General features: G+C 49.6%; 1 protein-coding gene across 1 annotated transcript in view; it reads right to left on the reverse strand.

The window, feature by feature from the left end:
- ANXA5 (annexin A5) overlaps window positions 1–19,415 on the reverse strand; it is a 27,028-nt gene extending 7,613 nt beyond the window's left edge. The window contains exons 1-7 of the mRNA XM_006917744.3: window positions 19,297–19,415; window positions 8,693–8,777; window positions 7,356–7,450; window positions 6,203–6,316; window positions 4,523–4,613; window positions 1,981–2,060; window positions 1,482–1,538 (exon numbers count right to left, since the gene is read on the reverse strand). Coding sequence (XP_006917806.1) covers window positions 1,482–1,538; window positions 1,981–2,060; window positions 4,523–4,613; window positions 6,203–6,316; window positions 7,356–7,450; window positions 8,693–8,777; window positions 19,297–19,305 — 531 coding nt within the window. The 5' untranslated portion in view covers window positions 19,306–19,415. The remainder of the gene's footprint in view (window positions 1–1,481; window positions 1,539–1,980; window positions 2,061–4,522; window positions 4,614–6,202; window positions 6,317–7,355; window positions 7,451–8,692; window positions 8,778–19,296) is intronic.
- Between the last annotated feature and the right edge of the window lie 6 nt (window positions 19,416–19,421).

Raw genomic sequence — 19,421 nt, forward strand, 5'->3', positions numbered from 1 at the left:
GAGACCTCCCGACCCTCAACATCCATACTAATAAGGAGATTCGTGGCTCTTAGAAAGGAGTTAGGCAGGAAAATTAGTTAGGGGGTTTCAGGTCTGCCCGCAAAGACACTGAGGTTACCCTATCCCAGAAGGGGTCCTCCCAAGGAACGGGGTTAAGCTAGACCCGCCCTTCCCATCTGTGTTTAATGCGCCCTCCTACGAGAGGGGCCCACAGACAAGGACACAGAGACTGTCCCCCAGAACGAGGGTGGGCCCCCGGCTACTCCTGGGGCCGTGGGCTTGTCTGTCAAATCCCTGAGCCTCAGCTTCTTCATCTGTGACGGGGAACTTGTCCCCTCTACTTCAGAGTCACTCATCGGTCATTTACTGAGTGCCCGCTGTATGCTGGAGCTGAGGATCCAAGGACCGATGGCGTGGAGTGCCCTGGCCAGGCGGTCGAGTAAATAGGCAGCTTCAAGAGCAGGTGGCGAGGACAGTGACCGGACACGCGTGAGGCTACTCTTCCCTGGAAGGGCACTTGACACGCACTTGGGGAGCCAGGCAGGGCTCCAAAAGCAGCTAACCTGAGGGCTGACCCCAGCGGGAGACGCTGCAGGGTGAACGGCAGGAGGGGGCTGGAGGAGGGCCAGGGCGAGAGGCTGGACGCGGAGGGGACAGAGGGACAGAAATCGGAGGGGACAGAGGGACAGAAATCGGAGGCTCGTTAAGCACAGTCGGGGCTCAGACCTTCTCCTGCGGGGGGTGGGGTGGGGGTGCACGGCCGACACTCAGACTGTACGTTCCAGTAACAGAAACGTGGGACCAGAGCAACACTACGCCGTATGTGACCCTAGGATCCCAAGGAATTTCCTTCACTACCGACTTCCAGTTCTCAAGGCTCGTCTTCCCAATTCCCTAACCCTCCCCTCCCCGTGCGGTGACACTACAAACCACACTGGGACAGCGGGGGGATTTAAACGCCACTGAAGCGCAGAGCTTCGTTTGGAAGTCACTAGAACTCGGCTAACGGAAGAACGATCCTATTTAGGATTCTATCAAGGGACAGGGAAAGGAATTTCCAAATACTACAAAACTCTGCCGTCCATCATAGAATGGAACACCGTTTGTCCCTAAAATGCTTAATGCTTCATCCTCTCCTGCCCGGCAGCTTCCCGCCTCCTTGGCGGTAGAATCAGTAACACCTGTTTTCTTGAAAAATAATCTCTTTTGTGAATGTTCCATAATCACAAAAAAATAATAATAATAACATATCTAAGTGGGACTCACTATTTATATCATTTTATTTCATTTCAGCTTTTAGATGAAATATTTTGTTGCCCACATCAAAACGAGAGAAATCTGCCTGCGTGGGTCTTCGATGCGACCCATAAACAAGATGACATTAGATGCTACCATAAGCCCCGTCGTGATCTTTCACGAGCACGGGCTCTTCTCTGACGCACGTGTCACAGTACGGCCGTCCCCAATTAGGTCTCACTCACCTGAGCATCTTGCTCAACCTGCGCTTCATCAATTGCACCGTCGGGGTCTCTGTTGGCCTGCGGGAGATGACACGTCACGTCACTGAATCACAGGGGCGGCTCCATGCAAAAGGGAAAATGGTCCCTCCTGACGGTCAGGCGCATAAAGCCTTTTCTCTTGGGACTAACGTGTTTTCATTAAGGTGACATCGGACCTACAGTATTTCACATTATCACACAGCACTGTCCAAAACCAACCTGACCCTCCTGACTTTAAATTCTGTGAATACAAGAGGACAGCGGTATCCAAAAAAGAACTGAGTTAGCTATGGAGAGTTCCGATCACAGCTTCTGAAACGCACACGCACACATGCGCGCGCACACACGCACGTACCATACGGCCATAATCACGCAAGTACCAGAAAGGATGAAAGGAATTTCAAGTGCCCTGACTGACCTAGACTCAGACCCGTCCAGCTTCGCATGCTTCGGTCGGTCTGTAAACAGCCCCCGCCCGTACCTGCAGGAGGACCACCAGCAGCCTCTGGTAGTAGCCGGAGGTGTCTCCCACGACGTCATCCTCCAGGCTCGAGCCGTACTCTGCAACGGAATGACGTCATGCTTATGTACAGCTTCCTTCAACCAGAAAAAGATGCCCCACTGGTCGAACGGAAGAGACAGACGGGAAGAAACGGCTCGTCGGCCTACACGTCCTCTGCTCCGACTCTGAGAGCTCCGAAGACCGTAAAGCCGAATGCTCCGAGTGGCTACACGAAAACGAATTAGTCTCCCGAAAGCACTTGAGTCCAGCCGAAATCATGACTCAGCCACCTGAAACACTCTCGACCAGAGTAGTTTTTAATCCGCAGACATGTGACGGCGCTACGAAGCCTCTAAAACACACTCGACCATAATTAAAACTTCGTCTTGCTTTCTTTCAACCGGTTTCCGTGATGAGTCTCCGAAAGCCTCCCATCCTCTAAGAGTCCGTTTTCTCTCTCGTCTCCCTGATAAGTTTTCCTCTGCAGCAAAGGTACCTCTGAGAGGCAGAGGTGACGCTTTCAAACGTGCCCCTTGCGTCCCTATTTCACCCGAGGCCGGAGAGGAAGGGGAGAACCGAGGGCAGAGCCCACGGCCCGGCCCGGCCCGGCCCGGCTCACTCACTCTCAGCTGCTACAGCAGGACGGGGGCACTACTTTAAGGCCCTTAAATATTTCATCATTATCTGAAAACAAACGGACTTTAAAAGCCTGAAACTTCTGCTTTAAAAAGTCCAAAGGGTTCTGTATTTATTTCAGTTACCCGAACACAAAACCTCAAAGGAAGTCTTGACTCCTTCTTCTGCTCCGACGCCATCCATAATGCACCATGGAACCCTTTCAAGCGTGTGTCCCCTCTCTGATCTCCTCCTCTCCCGCCTCCACCCCCCAGCTTGGGCCGTAGCCGCCTGGCTTACCTTCCCCACCCCCACCACACGCAGCGGCCTGATCAGCCTCGTGATTCAGCGAAGCCACCTGCACAGCCTCACGGTGCTTATTCGATCTGTCCCCACAGTGACGGTGGCTCTGCCTCACGGCGCTGCAGACAGCGGGTGACCAGAACTGCCTTCGGCGCCTATCCGCACCCAAGTAGTCTTGAAACCCGGCTCAGCACGTGACTGCACCACGAAGCCTCCCCTAATGGCCAAAGCCGCGATGACCTCTCTTCTCCAAATGACTTCCTCCATTAAATATTTTGGCGTTTGACTCTAATCTGAATTTTACTACCCTTTAACAACCACAGTTTTAAGTCACATCAGACCCCGCGTAGATGGCAAACTCCTTGAGGACGGGAGCTGTGTTACGCGCATCTCTGCCTCATTCGTGACCGGCCAGCACGCTGCCGGACACACAGCCAGGGCACAGTAACACGGCCGAGGAGGCCACGTGCAGTTTTTAGACCCTCGAGGCACTGTGTGTGTCATCCAGCAGCTGCAGGCTCGCTCTTCAACGTCAGCAGCCCCAGAGGTAGACAGATATTACACGAAATAGAACTCAAAAGCGAGCATCCGCCGTTGAGATGCCCGTACGACGGTCCAACCGAAGAAAGGGAAGCAGGAGAGAGAGACTCGGCTCTGGGAAAGGTGCTTAGTGAGGGGCTGTGAACTTCACACTGTTGCTACGCGCTGGGTTCCGGTGCGTTTCTAAGACGGACAAACTAACCCCAGGACAGGGACAGTTTTCCTAGCTCGAGTCCCTGGCTGGGAGGCCTGCTGACTGAGTTGACCCCCTGGGGGCCTGGTCCCCCTCGGTCAGGTAGGAAGAGAGCCTGTGACAGGAAATCTGACGAGGAAGCAGCTCTCTCTACTGCCCTTACTCTTCATTTCATTTTCTGGGTTCCAGACACAATAGAAAAAAAAAATGTCAATAAGAGTCAAAAGAAAGTGATTTTCCTAGAATAGATATTACCCAAATTGCATGCTTCAGATTAAAATACATTTTTTTTTTCCCCCACACAAAAAGAGTAAGGCACACCAAAAAGAAAAATCAAAATGCAGAGCATTGCTTCAGATTAAAATACATTTTTTTTTTCACACAAAAAGAGTACGGCACACCAAAAAGAAAAATCAAAATGCAGAGCATTCGAGCCCTGCCATTTGCAAAAATGACATACATTTACTCGAACTTTTTTTATCAGTTCTCATTTGGACAAAGTTCATTTTTCTCTTTGATAATTTCGCTAACTGAATTTTATAAGGAAGGAAGAAACCACTTAAGGTCTTACGGTTAATGTAAGACCATCTGTAGAGCCCTACGCCGGTCACAAATCCTACTTAAAAGTAAACTCCATCTTCATCAGAAGCTTCTCACAAATACTGACATAGCGGTGTGCACAGGAAAAGATGGCCTCTTCCTTACGAAGGAGAAGACTAGCTTGAATTCCTGCATTATTTGCTCATTCACTCATTCGTGCACCTGGCCCTCGCAGACAGCCCGCCTCCTGTAACTACAGACACGCGTCGACTCGAGAGACGTGGAAACGTGACAGGGGCGATGGCACGAAATAGAACAGGAAACACGCACCTTCTTCATAGACCTGCTTGATGGCCGTCAGTTCTTTGGGGGTCCTTGAAGCGATAATTTCCGTCAGTACTTTTTCATTTGTTCCGGCTCCCTGTGTGATTTATTTTTAATAGAAAAAAAAAAATGTCAATAAGAGTCGAAAGAAAGTGATTTTCCTAGAATAGATATTACCCAAATTGCATAATGATATAAATAGTATCCAACATACCATTCGTTTCTTTAGTATATAAGTTCTATTAGTTATAGAATTAAGAAATTTCAAATTAATTTTCTTTCCAGACAGTTTTAGCCCTTTTTGTCTAATGAAAACCAATGTTTAGTGCATACATGTGGGTATACACATATGTAACAGGTTATACGAATTTGCAATATATCGGTTTAAGTGGTTTCAAAGTAAAACATTTTAATAAAACATTATTAAGTAAAAAAAAAATGGGCTGACATAGAGAAACTGTGAACTTTACATAGATTTACAGGGAGAAGCACTGACAAACAATCTACACCTCAAAACATAAACCCCTACCCCCAAATTAAGTTTTCTACAGGTCCACGGGGGAAAGAGGCAACAAAAAATATAGTATTGCTTAGTCATTAGGAATTGAAGTAGTAAAAGAAATTGGGACGTGCTTTCTGGAATTCTGAAAAATAATTTTGGTCAGTTTTTCTTTTTTTTGATTATAACTCTACCTACACTAATAAATAAGAAGATAATGAGCAATGCTCTAGCTGCACTTAATTTTTAAACATAGTATATTCAAGCCTTATTTTCTTTATATTTCTGTGTCTTACCAAAAAAAATCAAGCACCGAAAAATATAGGTTTATCCCCTGGCAGAATTTCTGCTCCCGCTAACATTCGAGAAGCATTTTGCGAAAACGCCCTTTTCTTCGATAACCTAAGATTCTGTTTATTCCCAAAGAATCACTGCAGGAGAGTGAAGAGGACAAGCACCCAAAGTCCCCTAACTTGATCAGCCTTCTCCTCCCTCCCCTTCGTCCGTGAGAATCCCTGAGCCACATCATCTCCTTGTCGAATCTGTGTCCTTATTCCTTCCAAATCTAACCGATGATGACTGAACAGTTTCCTGCCCCATAAGCCTGAACCGATGTTTCAATGCACCCAAATTTATACAATATTCCAAACACCAGTCACGGGAATCCACATTCGGTTATCTGCTACAACGAAATTATAACAAGTTTACCAGCTACTTCATTTTAGTGTTTAGAAGGAAAGGAAAGAAGAAAGGGTAGAAGGAAATCTGTCTTATCTGAAAATTCTCTCTGAAGCTTTCTTTTTTAACCTGGAATGATTAACAATATTATTCCCTTATCAGCCAATTTTTTGTTTTAAAAGATAAAATGCCTAATCTGAAACATTTCAAAACATATCTCGAAATCGGAAAACAGGCATGAAAACAAAATATAAATGACTGTTAAAAAAAAAACATTCAAATTTCAAATAGCCTCTATCATTGATTTGACTTGTGATACAAAAAGATTATGTGACACACTTGTAATTTCTTCCCTCCGTTTCTTCTTATTGCCTCCCACACAGCTTTGTCCTCCAAAACACCCTTACTGAAATAATTCGAATAGTTTTCACGTACAAAAATAGGACGACGTGTTAGCCACACAGAATAAACAACTCGTGAGAGGGTCACCCTCACGCTCCCTTTTCTACCTTAAGTGCGTGCTTCAGCTCGTAGGCGTCGTAAAGCCAGGACGGTTTCATCAGAGCCACGATCAGTTTTTCAAATTTTCCGGTCAGTTCTGATTTCAGGTCATCGAGAAGGTCCTAATTCACAGAGAAGACAACTTTGTTAACTATGTCCTTCCTAAATATGAGTGACAGCCCCCCGCTCTGATGAATTCCTGGAGAATTCTCCAGGTTAAAGGCACCGGAGGGGAACAGACCTCTGCCCACCCGCCAGGCAGCTTTGAATAATGTACTCCTGACATCTCACCTGACGCTTACACCAAAGCAAAGCCACTTGTTTTCAAGAGATGTTTTTCCTAAATTCAAGAGTTTTTTTTTTTTAAATAAATATTTAAAAGCAGGCTAAAAAAATATTTTATTTTTAAAACACTGTTCCGAGAAAGATGTTTATCTTCAAAAAAAAATTCCACTGGAAAAAAATCATAAATGTGTTTTTACTAAAGACAAAATCTGGCCTATCAGACTTTAGACATTTTTTCCTTTTCTTTCAATATCTAATAATACGCTATGACACAATGGGTCACATTCATTTCTGAGCGCCTGACGACCGAGGGACGACGTCGCCGTGGAGAAGTCATGCACATAATTATGGAAGAAAAGCAGTATTTCCTAGGGTTTCAGTCCCAGCACACGGACAACTAGAAATGGTGTTTCAAGAGCATTCTCTTTTTGTTTTTGCTATGCCATTTGTTTCTGTTTATTTAAGAATAATAAAACTACATTTAAGTTCTCCGGTACATACTAATTCCTTTAGTAACAAATTTAATTTTTACCTTGAACTGTTAATCAAATAAGAGCACGTAAGTCAATGAATTAAAAGCTCCTTTATTAAAACGCTAACCCCAAAAGGGACCGAGACTGTGGCTGTGCCATAAAGAAGTATAGTGACGCAGGTCGACACCTAGATAGCAGACACGAAAGCCCTTTTGAGTGGGAGGCACAGGAGGGGCTCTCTGGGCCCTCCACGGCCTCTGGGTGAGCTGACACTTAAGACACTGGGAACGAAAGAAGGAGTGGGCAAGTCACAACCATTAAATAAATGATGTTTTACTGGGGTTCAACCTGGTCTTGAAACGCACGCCACCCTCGGCCTCCCCGGGCTGAGGTCCGGTCTTACCCTGCCGAACAGCGTCTTGAAAGCCGCGGCGATTTCCTGGCGCTGAGCGTTGCTTCGCGAGGTCAGCAGAGTCAGGATGCTGTCCTCGTCCGTGCCTGAAATTCAAGTTCAGAGTCACGTCCCGGCTCCTGCGTGCCCTCCGTCTCCACAGCCACCGCCCCCCACTTCCCGGTTACCTTAAGTCCTCAACCTCGTGAAATACACTGTATTAAATAATTTACTAAACTATAAAATTTACACTACACGGAATGTTATATTTGCGACGTGCACTCCCCCTGTTCCTGACGCACTGTGCAGCAGGCGGGAAAATAAGCCTGACTTTTGAAAAACCTAGTGCACCTCCAGCTTCTTGCAACTCATAGTTACTCCTGATAATGGCTATTCACAAGGCACAACGTGTTGGGTGTTAACAGGGAATTGAGAGAGGCGAAACTTAGAGACGCTGCTGTCAAGTTACAGACAATTTAGGGGGAAAAATACAGAAACGCACAAACAACCGGGAGCTCAGGCAGAAAGCGACCTGCGCTCCCGGAGAGGCCCAGGCCTCCCCCGGGGTTCCCGGGAGGCTCCCTCAGTGGACAGGAGCTGCAGGGGAGTTTGGGGAAAAGCTTCACAGAGCCACGGCCTCGCCGGTGGAAGGTTCTGACAGGTGGGGACAAGGAGGACAGGCGTTCGGAGGGAGAGAACACTCCAGCAGGAGGAGAAAACCGCTTTCAGGAAGAACGGACAAGCCGGCCTGGCAGGGTCAGAGGGCACAGGCCGGGTCAGAGGGCACAGGCCGGGTCAGAGGGCACAGGTCAGAGGGCACAGGCCGGGTCAGAGGGCACAGGCAGCACCGTGGCGGGAGTGGAGTGGCAGGGGTGGGCTGGGTGCTTCGGGGACGCGTGTCCTACACGTGGCCACTGGTGCAGGGGTCCCCGAGGGCGGGGTGGTTACAGGAGGAAGTCCTTGGGAAGAGAGGCTTTTAAATGGCTAAAAGGAGACAGGCAGAGTGGCAGGTCTGCAGGAGGGGACATCTGGCCGGCACAGACAGCAGGGAGCTGCAGAGCGGGCGCCCGCGGGAACGTCGCTTCTCCACGCCCCGGCCCCCGGTCCCCGGTCCCCACACGGCGAGGCCGGAAAAGCAGCGAGGCGGGATTAACACCTGCTCACTCTGGACACGGAGCGCCCGGGACGGCCGGTCACGTTATTTTGGTATCTTAACGTACTTCTTTCTCTTTCTGTATACTTCCGATCAAAATAGTCTAAAATCTACCTTACTGTAAATCAATGACTTTTTGATTGGAAAAACAGAGGTCGCGTTTTTTTTTCCAGAACACAAAGGAGGCTGAATTTACCCAGGCCTTTCATGGCCTTCCGGAGAGTTTCCGCATCGGCCCGCTCATCGAATCCGGGGAAGTCAGTCACAGTGCCCTTGAGAACCTGAGGCGGGAAACAATGGGGGGGCATCATTCACGACGTGACTCACACGACGACCTCAGCACACAGCCAGCGCCACTGCTCTCTGCCACGTCCGGCCTGTCCACGAAGCTCCCACCCGATGAGCTACGCGACCCCATTCGCAACGGGAAGTGGCCCGGTGACAGAGCAGATCAGCAGGGCCAACGCGGCGTGCAAGCTCGGGGGCCGCCCCAATGCCGGTGACGGGGAGGCTGGGCCCCAGGCCTCTGCCCTCGGGCATCGCCCCGGTGACGCTCCATCCACACCTCCCGGGCCACGTCCTGGCGGGAAGCCAAGCGTCCCACCGCCTGGACCCGGGGCACACTGCGCCTCACGGGCCCTGACGCCTCAGCCAGGCACGCAGCCCATGTTCTCCCTGCAAAACGCTCCATCTAGGCCTGTTTCTTAACACGCATTAGGGATTTTAAGGTGACCTGGCGAAGCCTGAAAAGATAATTTGATAATTCACATGCCAGAAGAATACAAATCTTTGAATTTAGCATTGGACATTTTTTATAATTTCCTGCTATGCATTATTTTGTCACATGTTTAGTGCTTAGCCGTCAAAATATTTTAATGTTTCTCTCCAAAAATGTTTGTAATATCATTAGATCTTTAGCAGCAGAAGGCTTTACTGAGTCATAAATTTATCTTACGATAAAGGGATGCTCCCGGTATTTGCTTTTACCAAGAAATGTTTTCAAAGTCCCTCGAAACTCTTCTTGAAGTTCCATCTAAAACTAAGAAACAAGCAGGTCTGAGGGGGAGGAGGCCGAGAAGCCCCGGCCGGTGTACAGCAGGTGTGTTTTACTGTGCACAGAAGTGCCACCGCCCACGAGGAAACAAACGTCTCTTCCACCTCAGCCTCCAACTGCTGCATGTGCCAACAATAACATAAAAAAATGCCAACCAAATTAAAGATGACGAGGGATCACCGCAGGGGACTTCTACAGGGCACGGCCCCAAAGGTCGGCACGGTGACCGTCTCTCTTCCGTGGCACTGGGTTATGCTTCCAGGAAAAGCAGCATTTACGGACCCAGCAGACACAGACCTTATCCCTGACCAAGCTTCGGGCAGGCTCCCCTGAGCCCTCCTCACGACTAGGCCTGGTCCTCGGCCGCCTACTGCAGCTGCACCAAGAACCCCCTAAGTGAGCTCAGGGAGAATCCCCAACCCTGCACATCCGTTCGAGTCCCTCGCCCCCCATCTCCATGTGTAAATGTGTGGCTTGCATTTGCAGGAATCCTATTAGGCCAGTGTAGTAGGGGTCCCCCCACCCCTGAGGTCTCCCCCTAGTAACTTGCCACCCACTGACCCCCTCGCCCTGCTCGCTGACTGTAAATCCCCAGCTGCCGTTGCTATACTTGGCCTTGAACCCCACCTCTCCCCTGCTGTGGCGGTCACAGCCCCACTGCGTCTTCCCCTCCACTTTAACAAGAGTCAGGATAATTTTCTCTGCGACGGGGGTCTCTCCTCTTGCCCAAGGAAAGAAGAAAGGTTCTTCTCTGAACAGCAGTCACTGTGAGAGGACCTAGGAAATCTTCCGTGTGACCGTGAGTCCCCAAGAACACAGTCCGAGGGGAGCAGGGTGTCTCCCGGCCCCGAGCGTCCACACGGCAGCCCTCGTTCCCTCCGACCCAGAGGGTCGCGGCCAAGGGGCAGAAAGGGGTCAACACAGTGAAGAGAAACACCGCCCGGAGTTAAGTGGCTAAGGTCCAAGGGGGCGGCCCTTCCGCACTGGTGCGCGCTGGGACGTTACATTTCTCGGGCAAAACAGCAACTGCTCTCTGTCCAGTGGGGCCACCTCGAGGGGGTGTGAAGACACCAGCGACGGCATCGTGAAGATGAGTGAATACCACGGGGTCTGTCACCGAGCACTGAGGCGGACAGACGACTCAGCTCGCCTGCTTACTCGATGCCCTGACAACCATTTCATGCCTTCCACGTGCCAAGTACTGTCCTGGTCCGTAGGAAAACGTCATGGTCTCTACAGTCGAAAGAAGGTGGCAGACGAGTGAATAGCGAAGTGCACAGAGGTTTCTCCAGGGCGACTGAGTTGGGAAGAGTGGAAAGAAGTTAGAAAAACTCCTCCCAAACGTCTGGAACGTCGCGCGTGGTGTTGCCAGGCGCGTTCGGGGGGCAGGGCAGTGTGGGAGGGGACCTCGGCACACAGGGGACCAGGCCGGACTGGGAGGATCTGGTGACGAGTCCGGAGCTCCGACAGGCTGCGCGAACCGGGGAAGGTCACGTATGGGGGCGAGGAGGGGCTGGGAGGCCTCGCTGGGAAGCGTGACCCCATCCTGCCGGGCAGGGGAGCCCTCGGAGGACACCTGGCCGGAAGTGACCGCGGCGGCAGCGGGCCAACAGGACGCGCTGTGCGGGAGTGCAGACGGGACAACCGCTTAAAAACTACTAACACGACGAGGTCAGACGAGTCAGGAGCGGCTGATTCGGAAAGGAACAGACGGGCACCGGCCGGGGTGGAGGAGCAGTCTGGAAGGTTCCTTCCTGCGTGGGCAGGGGTGGGGGGCGGCCGGTGGTCTGGCCCGTCTCCACAGCTCGGGGAGAGGCAGGCTGGGGCGTCACCAGCACACAGGTGATGCCTGGAGCTGGGGGGCGGGGAGGTCAGACGGGCAGGGTCAGCGGGCTGGAAGGAAGAGCCGGAGGAGGAGGGACGGTCACCTGCAGTCAGAAGGCGCTGACACCTGCTGAGTGCCGTGGCGAGCTTCCTGTGGGTCACCTCGACCTCGGCCAAACTCCATTTACAGGTGAAGAAGCACACCGGCTGGCTTGGAAAGGTCTGGCAAACCCCCCCAGGGGACAAGCAGCAAGCAAACCGGGAGCAGAGCTGGGCCTGGGCCTGTCAGCCGCTGCGCTACGCAGCCTCCCAGAGGCAGAAAGTCCAAGCGGTGACGGCATGGAAACCGAAGGGGAGAAACGTCCCAAGGGGAAAGGGAGAAAGGGCATGTCCCGAACCTCAGGAAGTCCCGTGAGAGGTCAGGCGGGAGAGGGTCCACGGGAGTCGGTGACCAGGAGCCTGACTGAGGGCTCTGAAGGAGCTCCTCTGTGAACGCCGGTGCTACAAACGATGTCTTATAAAACATGCCTCTAAAAACACGTAAAAAACACTTTATCCCATTGAAAGGCTATGAAGAAGCCGCTGGGAGATGACAAGCTAACAACAGGGGCCAGGTGAGGGACACAGGAGACAACACAGGTCTGTCTTAAAGAGAAGACACAACCGTCAGCGAGACTGCAGGAAACCGGGAGAAGGATAGAAGGGAGAGAAGCAGCCTCGGAATCTCGGCCACGACGAGAAGGAAGGCCTGCGGGCGGTTCTTCCGAGAGCCTTCTAGAAACTGGGAAACGCTTGTTACATTCCATCCATCGGAGTCACCGAGAAAGCCAGCGAGGCCACGGCGTGGCTTTGGGGACCAGACGTGACTCACAGAAGTGAGTCACGAGGGCAGAGCCAGGTCCGGGCCCCGGATGCCCACACGAAGCGGTCTGCACTGGGCCCATGTGACCGTCCGTGACTCAGACTGACTCAGACGCGAGGGCTTCCCCGTGTTTCCTGAGGGGACCGCCAGCCCGGGCCAGCACCACCCCGCCCCTAGGTGCTTTCCAGCTGCTCGTGGGTGCTGTTGCCTTCCCCACCCTCAAGCACCTCTATCCTCTGCCACCAATGCTTTCCAGTGCAGTCACATGGAGTCTCAGACAGCACAAGGCCAAACGTACGATTCACGCTTTTAACACTTACCTACAAAATTTTTCCTGCTCTATAATTCTGTCGGCTGTTTTTATTTGCTTAAAATGGAAAAGTTCTTTGCCTATAAAGACTAGGTATGCCAAAATAAAATGGATAAAATTAAACCAAAAAAAAAGGACAGGGTTGCTTTTCTAGACGCAGAATTTAAAGACGTAAGAAAATAATACGGAATTATGTAACAACTTCAGATTTAAAGATGAGGAGACAGGTACCTGTCTGGAATGTTTTCAGTCGAAGCCTCCTGAAGGCACAGAGGAGAACGAGGCCCTCTTTAAATTCGTCTTCAAGTTTAAAGAAATCATCCAACACCTACTCGACATTCCACGTAATACCAATCGGGAGCCAGAAATCCTGAAGCAGCCATTCCAGCTGAGCAAGCGCTGAGCCGCTGGGCAGTGAGGCTGCAGCGGGCTCTTCTGAGGCCCAGGTTTCACAAAAAGCCTTCGGAAGCACCGAGGGGGGCACGGGGCAGAGGTCGGCCCTCCGTCTCCTCAGAGCAGCTCAGGCCTCGTGTATGTGACATACATAGCACAGGCCCAGTACCATTTCCTGTGATCATGGGTCCCGCCGATGAGCAAACAAAAAGAATTGAAAATTACCGCACTGAGGAAGAAACGAGAAGAAGGGAGAAAAACGCTCCTGTGACGTGATCACAATCTGAGCTGCGGAGTCAACAAGCAGGAAAAAAACCAGGACGTCCAAGAGCACTGAGGGGCACGAACACTCACAGTCAGGGGTCAGAGATGGCAGGGCGAGCCCTGACCCTTCCCCCTGCGCCAACCCCAGCGAAAACGGTGAAAGTTCGAGCCGTAAATTTGAGTTGGCCTGTAACTCTCGCTGAGTTTTGCCTAAAACTTCATTTCCCTTTCATGCTCTTTCTTATTTTTGCTTCTTCCCATTTCGTCTAATTATCCTACTACCTGTGAACTCCTTCTCAAAATCAAGGAAGGGGAAAAAGTATCACTATAAAATAGTTTGAAAGTTGCACGCCTAGTGGCAGAAAAGTTTTTAAGTAACTTGACACAGAGACGGCGTCGACACGATTCAGATTTCCGTTGTGTTTCTTTAATGCTCCCACGACGACCTCCCTCTCAGGATGAGAATCTTCCCCCCGCCAACAGCAGTAAAATGGAAAGCTAACCCGTCCACGAACAAGGGCGACGCCTCGAGTTTGCCGTGAGTAGGCAAATCATTAGCCTCCAGTGAGCACACGTGGGGCAGGTGCTATTCTACCTCTCTGCTCAGCTGGGCATTCTGGGCGCAGCGCCTGAAAAGCTGTATCACTGACCGCTCCACTTACACCGACGCCCCAGAACCTGTCGCGTTCATACCTTTCTCACGTTAGGGAGGAGTGTGCCCAGACTCGTGGATCGATTTCCTTTCGTAGCTAAACAAGGGGCAGAAACCTAACGAACACGGCTGGCCCGACACAAAGGTAAGAAGTAAATTAGCTTCAAATCTGCTGTAGTTGCAGGAGAGAGAAATAGCACGGAAACACGCGGGCGGCCTGCAGAGATGGAAGACGCTTTAAAGACCAGGTACACCTGTTAAAGACCAGGTACACCTGCCGCCTACTAGCTGGCACCACCTGAGTGTTTGTAAGGAACCCAAACGCGGCAAATCCTCTACTGACTCTGTCCCCAGCCCCACCCCCCAACCCGCGCTCCTGACTCAAAGAAAAACACCATCCACCAGGTAGTCTAGCGAGCTGGTCCCCCGACTCTTCACCACCGGCTACTGCCCCACTCACGAAGCCAACCTGCCCACTCTCCCCCGCGGGCCCCTCCTGTCCAGACCCCGGTGCTGCCTAGTTCGAGGCCTGCAGCCTTCGCGGGCATCACCGTGACAGATTCCAAAGTGCCCTTCCAACACCTCCCTTCCCCTCCCACAACCCCCACAGGACCACCCCGCCTCTGCAGCCCCCAGAAATGCAACACCACCCCAGAAGCAGTGTGGCCTCTTTAAACACAAACCCCGTTAACGACTCCGATGCTCTGATGCTCTCGCCGCCTACCAAGGCTTCCCAGTCCTTTGGCTGAGGCTCCCGTGCATCTCCCCACCTGCCCGCGGCCCCTGCGTCCTCGCTCCGGCACCTGCCTGCAGCTGCTGACCAGGCCCGGCCCCTGCACGCCACCCCCGCCCCCCCAGCACTTCCTTTCGCGGTCGCTGCCTCTCCTAGAATGCCGTCCCTCCACGTCCCTCCTCGTCCCTCACGCCCGAGGCCCGCTGAACCTCGACCCCCTCTTCTGTGAAACGGAGATCGGAGATCCTAACGCTCACTTCCCGAACCGCACTGGCTCCATTTCCCTTTTCCGCCCCACGTCTAACGACACCTGGCACGACACCTGGCACGTAGTGGGAACGCAGCGCTTCGCGCGCTCGGGACGCACGCAAAGGAAAAGCAGCCGTGAGGCCGGGGCCGAGGAACCGACGCCAGCTGGAACAGGGACCCCTTCCAACGAACCGTCTGCTCGTAGGTCTACGTATGGTGTGAGCCGCTGTGCTGGACGCTGGGTCCGAAATACACTTAAAGCAACGGTCTCAGGAGCACTCATTAAAAAAAAAATCCACCGACGTGTTTGTGAAGTTTTAGAATCGCTTACAGGCTATAGGAATAAAACTGATTTCAGAAATGACGTAAAAGTGTTGTCCCATTTCTACCGTTTTAAACTTCTATGTCGCTAAAAGAAGAAAACCACGGACCGCTCGCCTCTGACCAGCCGGCCACCGCTGCACGTCTTCCAAGGGCCGGGACGTGCCGGGTAAGAGAAGGTTTGCCGGATGCCAGTGACCTCCTCCGAATGCCAGTGACCTCCTCGGCAGCCCGCGCGGCGGCCCCACGGCTTTGGACCTAGTTCTTTCTCAGCATCCCGAAGAAAGACAAGAGTGAACGGGGTCAGGAGCTGAGACTCACCCGAAGCCGCAGAGGCCACCGGTGACAGGTCACCGGCTCTAAGACCCCAGGAGGGCGTCGCTCTCCACAGAGAGACCCGACTTGCAGTGACCGGCCTGGAAGACGCGATCCCCATGCAGTCGGCCCCTCCGAACGAACCTCACCTCAGACTCACGCGTTCACACCCATCCTGCTCTCCCTGCCCAGGACCTTCGTAAGTTATAGCCCAGTGATTTCAAACGACTCGAATTCTTTTCTAATCAAACCCTGTACAGTTTAACCACACGTCAGAGCGATGACTGATGTTCGTGAAGTTGCTAGTGAACGATTATGTGGCTTGATTTTGCCTTCATGACGGTCCTGCTCCCTGAATGTATCAATTAACTCTTTACACACAACCTTACAAATTAAACTAAGTTCAGACTGAACTTTGTTAATATTCAATATTAATTAAATATTTAATATTTAGTTAATATTCAATATCAATACAATATTTTTCAATATTAAAATAATTTAACATATAATTAAATTATATATATATTATATTTTCATATAATAATATAAATTATAATAATTTATAATTTATGATAGTTAATAACTATAATTGTTAATAAGTTAATAATTTTATTATATTGAAATATAATAATGTGTCGTTCTATTAAAATGATTTGATATTTTAAAGTTTCATTACCTGAAAAAAAATTAAAGATACGAAAACCTTAAACTGATTGAAAATGTTTAAATGAATCATTCGTCCATGAAATATAGCCAACCCTTGATTTTTCCAAACTGGGACTACAGAATGTACTTTTAAAGTATTCAAAATAAATCAGAATATCTACGAGAAAAGTTGGCTCTAGTTAAGCAGTGAGATGAAAAACCCATGTAAGCCAGTTAAGCAATGAGAGAAATAGATCAGGACTTAATTTAAGAAACGCGACCCAAAATATGGTTAAGTCAGGGTGCAGAAATGACCTTAAAACCTAACGAAAAAATTAACGTTTACGTAATCAGAAATCGACTGTTGAAAAAAAATAATTCAAAAATATTTAATTCAGGTAATTGTTAACAGCTCTTTAACCATTCTCAGTAAATGTCTTGAACCAACTTTTAACCAAACTTAACATAGTTGAAAATGCTACCAATCCAATAATCATAATTTATTACTCAATTAGCAAAGTCAATGCTAAAATAACATGGATATTGTGGTTTTCAACCACATAAATATAAAGCCATTCAGACGAGCGGTTTCGACATATAAAAAAGTCAATATTGTCCAGGAATTGTTTACATGCAGGTCCTTTTGTAATTCGTATTTTTCTTGTATGTCATGGAGAAGATACAGTTAACCGTGTCCTCTTTGAGAAAGAGTAGGCAGCTTCTCTGTAGATGCTTCTCTCCCTCTGAGCAGCCGAGCGGTGGAACCCCACACGCTCCAATGCTAAGGGCCAAGGATTAGGACCAGAAAAAGAGGGGGAGCTCAAGGGGCGATCACCCCACAAATTAAGTCACTTTTTTATGGAGTTCCTAATATTCGCCACAGCTTTGTTCCTCTACACTGACATCACAAGGGTAAAATTCAACTTAAAAAAAAAAAAACTGCATGGATATGAACTATATTAATTATAATTTATAGTTTATATAACAAAAATACGAACATAAGTATGCGCGGGCGTGTAATAAATCCCTAATAATATTTGTTTATATTTTTAAAAGAAATGCCGATATACCTATTAAAGATCAAGCGAAGCTTTCTTATTAAATTCTTAACAAGACAGGCCTGCCGTGGTCCCCACATACATAACTGATTCCTGGACTTTCACAGACTTTTATAAGCGGTAGGCTCCGATGTTAAGTAAAAAGAGGAAACCATTAGTATGGGAGATACAGTTCACAGTCATGAAGAATTACGGCGGTGGGGGGCTACGTTTTAATTTTTTCAATAAAGAAGAGACAACGATATTTAATAATACACTTTAAATTGCCAAAATGTGCATCTCTGAAACTCAGGCATCTGATTCCATTAGTCTACAGATTGCCTCAGATTGCCTCAGAATGGTCTCTGGTTCCCATGCCAACAGATCAACAAACAATACTACCATAGAGACCGTTTGAAACCTAACACTGAAGCTACTTCAGCTTTCCTCCGAGTACGCTGGGGTTCGAAGGAAATTTTAGACGGTAAAAGTGTACTTGCAGGATGTGGGCATTGCACACCCGCTAAAGCAAGAATGAAGACGACAAAGCTCCATCTTAATACTAAATATTTTAACAAAGTGTTTTACTTGAATGGCGTCCCAGGATAACTAATAACAAGGCCAGTGCAGAATTCAACACCGTGTCTTTCTTAATATTACTTGTAACTTTTATGATGACTAAAAACTGTGGTTTTGACAGAAAACAGTCCTGATGTGATTTTGCGATACAAATAACATGTAGTTTTATAATATAAGTCACCATTCTCCCATGTTTTGTATATAGTAGGGACTTGACAATTGGAAAAATGTGTTCATTGATGCTCTCTTGAGTGAAGAGCCTACATAATTAAAAGGAATTGATTGAAAAACTTCAGACATCACTGGGTACACTTGTAAGAGAGATTTAAGAAACAGCCGAATGAGCAAGAATAAAGAGAATTATTCTCTGATGCCTGTAAATCATCATTTCATATCACCACACCAGCATATCAAGATAGGAAGAATAATGCTCAGGGAAGTTAATTCCATAAAAGTATCCTTTACATGAGAAAGAACCTAAACCAAAGTTTCCACTTGAAGTAATATGAGAATCGGTCTATTGTAATATTTCTTAAATACAAAAGAGGAAGAAAGAACAGAAGCACCGTATAAATTTAGCAGAGTCACCAACTCATCTTAATCCTCCATTTCCTCTTGGAATAGGCCATGAAACCTTATTCGACTTTGATAATAAGTCCATCTGATGTTTAAAAAGTGAACTGTAAATGAGAGAGGGCATTGTCTGATCAGCTAAAACACTTGTTTAAAAAATTTTATCTGGGCTCTGGCAAGCCATTTAGAGTGATAAGATCTGTAACATTAGTTTTGGGGTGGAGTTGTTAAGCCCTGATGTTTTATTCACAAAGACTGAATAACACAAGGTCAATTTTTAAAGATTGCTATATAAATTAAACGATTTCCTCTTCCCTACCTGTTTGATCAATGCTAAGAATGGCAAAGAAAGCCAACTCTAGGTAAAAGCTTCCCCCTACCCCCACCCCAGTTCCCACATAGTCCCGAGGGCGATTCGATCCAGAACTCGTTCCACGAGTTCATCGCTGAGGAAAAGCGGATCTGTTTAACCCTGTTCATGGAGGGGGTTAGGATCAGTGCAGACGACGACCGGCTCCTCCCAGCAAGGCGGGGCTGAGCAGCTGGGGGAGCCGCACTGGCCGCTCTGCCGGAAAAGCCGACGCCCACCCATCGTATTGAAATACAGGGAACCGGGCCAGAAAATGAAGGAAGCCAAAGGGGAGGAAAAGGCGCTCGCCTCACGTGACCACGCTGAGCTGTCCCTGCTCTGGTTCTAATTTGGGCGACTCCGGATTTGGGGAGGGGCCCGTTTTACACACTCAGTCGCGAAACCCGCCACGTCACCGGCGGGCGCGCGGGATGGAGCGGGGTCCGGGGGTCCCGGGGTCACGCGCGGAGGAAGCCGGGACCCGGGGCTGGGGAGAGGGGGAGCGAGAGGGGCGCGAGAGGTTTCCCGAGGGCGGTCCCTCGACTCCTCGACTTTTCTGGCTTTCACCCGAGTTCCGGGACTCCCCCCACGCAGCTGACGAAGCTGGTAAATCGGGGCGCCGCGGGGGGCACGGCCTTACCTGTGCCATGGCGACTGCTCAGGTCCGGAGGGGCGACGCGGGCCTGCAAGAGAAGGGACAGCGCGGGTTCCACGCGCCCTGCCGCGCCCCGCCCCGCTGTCCGCCCCCCTGCCCGCCCCGCGCCC

The sequence above is a fragment of the Pteropus alecto genome, unplaced genomic scaffold, assembly GCF_000325575.1.
Source record: "Pteropus alecto unplaced genomic scaffold, ASM32557v1 scaffold17, whole genome shotgun sequence".
Classification (NCBI taxonomy): Eukaryota; Metazoa; Chordata; class Mammalia; order Chiroptera; family Pteropodidae; genus Pteropus; species Pteropus alecto.